Below are 3,812 nucleotides of genomic sequence, written 5' to 3'. Positions count from 1 at the left end.
TTGGAGTTGTGGACTCGAAACTACTGTTTCCAACACCATTGAAAAATGGGTCGTTACATGTTTATTTTGTGTATCCTTCTCGGTTCTTCATGGTTTACTAAGGGTTAAGTGAAGAAAATGGCAATCGAATAAGTCATGAGTAATGAAAGTGATAAGTGACATATGTGGTAAGTGATAAAGTTATTTATAAGACATGTTACATGTATTAAATAATTGATATATCGTTTAAAAAAATGAACTAATGTAACTTAATGATATTATGTTAAATTAAGGTTAAATAGCTAGATAAGTAGAATTCATGTGATCACTTGCGCATTGTTTTCAAACGAGTAGTGTGCAACAAGTAATCTTATGGGTAGTGTTTGTGGGTGGATTACCGAATCATATCTCGTGAACAAGGTGAGATGGTAAAGTATAAATTTTGATTTATTGACATAATGTGGCATGTGTGTTAAGTAGATAGTTAAATGCCTTCGAGAACAAGTTGTGTTTAAGTGGTAATGTCTTGAAGTTTCTGTGGTTAATGATGAATGATTGAACACGGATCCCTCCCTTTATTTCCTTTCCCTCTTCTCTTTCCCGTCTCTCTCTTTTTATAATTCTTCTTCTTTCTTTCTTTCTTCTTCACTCAGAAGCCCCATTGTCACCATCGCTGTTGACATCAACCCCCACTCTTGCCATTCTCAAACTTTCATTCATACTAGAAGCGCAGATAAATTGGAGAAAATTTGAAAAGGATTAACTTGTTAAGGCAAGTTAGAGAGAGGACAGAACTGTACAAGGAGACTTTTGGGCATTATTTTGGAGGGCTTTTCCCTTCTTCCTTTCTTGGACTGCCGATGGAGGATTGGGAGTATGGTGGTGATACGGAGTAAGAAGAGAAGACAGAAAGAAGAAGAAATGGACCCTAAACGTGGCGTTTAAGCCCCGCCTCTTACGCACCGTTTAACTAAACATAAAACGCAAAGTTTAAAGGAAAATTAAACAGAAACATTAATGACGTCATTAACAGAAATAACAGTAATTTAAAAGAACTAGCTCGTTGAAATGTTGGAGTGTTCTGTCCCATATCAGGTGGTGAACCCATGGGGTTGAGCATCGGTGTGGAATGTATGAGTGTTCAACAAAGAAAAAAATTTTATTTTACAGATTTAGGTTAGTTTCTAACAAAGGAAAATTTTTAACTAAAGCTCCAAATTTTTACAAATTTGACCAAGTGTTTTACAAAGAAAAATTTTCTTCCAAGTAGAAAATTTGCCTCAATGTTCAATAAAGCAATTCTCTAATTTTGGGGTTTTGATTGAATATTTTAAGAAAACTTTAAATTTGAAGTTTTGGGTTGTTTGGGTAGATGATGGTGATGAAACATATTTGTACAGGGATTGGGTGATGAATCAGATTCCATGTTGTTTAACAGAAGAAGAAGAAGAAGATGATGATGATATTAGAGAAAACAAGAGCATGAAAACGGGTATAATTTAAAGGCAAATTTTTATATTAAACCTTTATATCTGCAAAGATAACGCTGGAGAATTTTTTTCCTTTGAAAACGTTGTGCAAACACAATTTGGAATGGAAGTTTGAACATTCTTATTTTATCATTCTTTTGGATAATCATATTTGACTAAGAGTTTAAATTAAAATTAATTGTTTTTTATAATCATCTTTTAAGATTTATGAGTGTTTCACTTAATAATATTGTCCCTAGAGTTTAATTATTTATATTATTTTTATATTAAATATAACGAATATATTTACTAAACTTAATCTTTCTCAATTCTTTTTATGAACCCAGTAAAATATAAAAATAAATTTATGTTTAATGCAATTTTTTATTTATTTTCACATAAAATCCACAAAAACATACCCCAAAACAATTTATTCTTATCATGATTAGTACAGATTATTTATAAAGAAAATGGGAATAAAAGAGATTTCACTCCCAAAAAACCTAGAATAGACATCCCCACGATCATGGGGAAGCAATATTGTTTGAAGTTTTGGAGGACAGTTTAAATGTTAAACCCGAGCCATTCAATTTCTCTTGAATAAGCTTCTCCAAACATTCAATCATGAAGGGTGTGAGATAATTGCTCCAATCTCCCACTTCTCCTTTCCTAAAAAAATGTGTGTGTGGAATTCCAGTAGTATGTACGCCCTTCTTGTTCACTTCCAATTCTTTCAAGTTCTCAAAGCTACAAATTTTCGATATTTTTTCAACAACTCCTTGTGTCTCTTCATCATCGGTGAAAGGAACTCCTAAGAACATGGCCAAATTTTTCAAGTGGGAATCCATATCTTCCTTGAGATCTTCAAAGTTCAAAAACAATATTTTGTTGGGGTTTTCTTGGCTTGCCTTCCAATATCCCAATACATGATCAAAAAATGGTCCATGCGCAGAGATTCCATGGTAGAACTTGTCAAAAGCTTCATCTAGTGATAGTGACTCTCGGTTTTTGTCTCGGAGCTTGGCAGCGAAAAGCCAAAGAGAAATGAACATATCCATGGGGTTTCTACATATGTAAACAATCTTACAGCCGGAATCCTTAATGGAAGTTGGCAAAGTAGCATAAGGGGCGTGGGTGGAAAAAAGCCTTGGCTGATAAGCACAAACATTTTGAAGATCAGGAAAAGGGTTGTTCAAGTAAAGATCATACTCGAAGAAACGAACAAGTTGGTGAGGGCCAAAGGTGAGCAATGGATTTTCATCCCATGGGAACTGATTGCGATACAGAGTGGAGAAAGTCAAGGCCTTGAGCCAAGTAGTACCACATTTTGGAAAAGTAGCAACGATGACATCAGAATTAAATGCTTGAAAATGTTTCTGGAAAGAAATAAAAGCTTTTAGAACAAGAGAGGGGCACCAAAAACCTTGATAGAAATAAAGATTGGATCCTGCCCAGCTTCTCTCTTTGGGGAAGTTTTGCACCAGTTTTTTGAATTCATCATCCCAAGAGGACTCCACATCATGTGATTTTGAAACCATTCTGGCTTTGGAGATTTCTGCAGTATCCATTGTGAAACTAGCACACCCAAAACTAGTTTTCTAGATAATTTATACTAGATTTATTCATTTAAAATTATAATGGTAATAATATTTAACATACTGAAATTTATGTATATGTACTAAAAAAAATTAAATTGATGTGGAATTTTTAAACAGAAATTTATTAATTTATTTCATGAATGGGATAATATAATTTAGGGAAAAAAACAATAAACACTTGTCGTCGTAGGTGGTGAATGATAAGCTCTATCAATATAACAAAAGGCTTCAACCCCAACATCAATAGAATATTATGACTCGTTGACAATTTATTCTGTCATAACTCAAGCATGATATATCTGAAGTGATTATAAGAATTTAACACGATAAAAAATTAAAGCTAGCAAAAATTGACATGAAAACTGAGCACTCATCAAATTAGAGAGGACGGTGATAAAATTATCTCTAATATTATTTGTAAAATCAAAACTATATATATAAGCAAGCAAAAATTCATGTATAATTTTAAAGTTATCTCTAAATTATTTTTTATATATTCACTTATTTATATTATATTTATATTTTTTATAATATTAGAAGGTGTATAATAAAAACTTTAATATTATTCATTTTTCATTGTCCTGGCTGAAGTTTGAGATATTTTTTAATACTTTATTATTTTTTATATTTATATTTCTAAGGATATAATCTAGACCAAATCTTACCGTAGGCTACGATAATGGCACATTAATTGTATAAGTCCTCCTTTCAAGCTGCAAGACGCAATATACAGACAGTAATGTTTTGGACAGAAAGTATGTCTGCC

The 3,812-nt window shown here is 32.4% G+C and overlaps 1 protein-coding gene across 1 annotated transcript; it reads right to left on the bottom strand.

Moving 5' to 3' along the window:
* Positions 1 to 1,972: 1,972 nt before the first annotated feature.
* LOC107913693 (cytosolic sulfotransferase 15) lies at positions 1,973 to 3,016 on the bottom strand. Its single transcript, XM_016842352.2, has one exon. It carries the CDS (start codon positions 3,014 to 3,016, stop codon positions 1,973 to 1,975), a length of 1,044 nt encoding a protein of 347 aa, XP_016697841.1.
* Between the last annotated feature and the right edge of the window lie 796 nt (positions 3,017 to 3,812).

Source organism: Gossypium hirsutum, chromosome D11, assembly GCF_007990345.1.
Source record: "Gossypium hirsutum isolate 1008001.06 chromosome D11, Gossypium_hirsutum_v2.1, whole genome shotgun sequence".
In the NCBI taxonomy this organism is placed as follows: domain Eukaryota; kingdom Viridiplantae; phylum Streptophyta; class Magnoliopsida; order Malvales; family Malvaceae; genus Gossypium; species Gossypium hirsutum.
The sequence above is the reverse complement of the archived record's forward strand: the minus strand, read 5'-3'. Positions and strand labels throughout refer to the sequence as shown.

Excerpts from the sequence above, each read along its gene's own strand:
- LOC107913693 (XM_016842352.2), bottom strand. The coding sequence starts at position 3,016 with ATGGATACTGCAGAAATCTCCAAAGCCAGAATGGTTTCAAAATCACAT.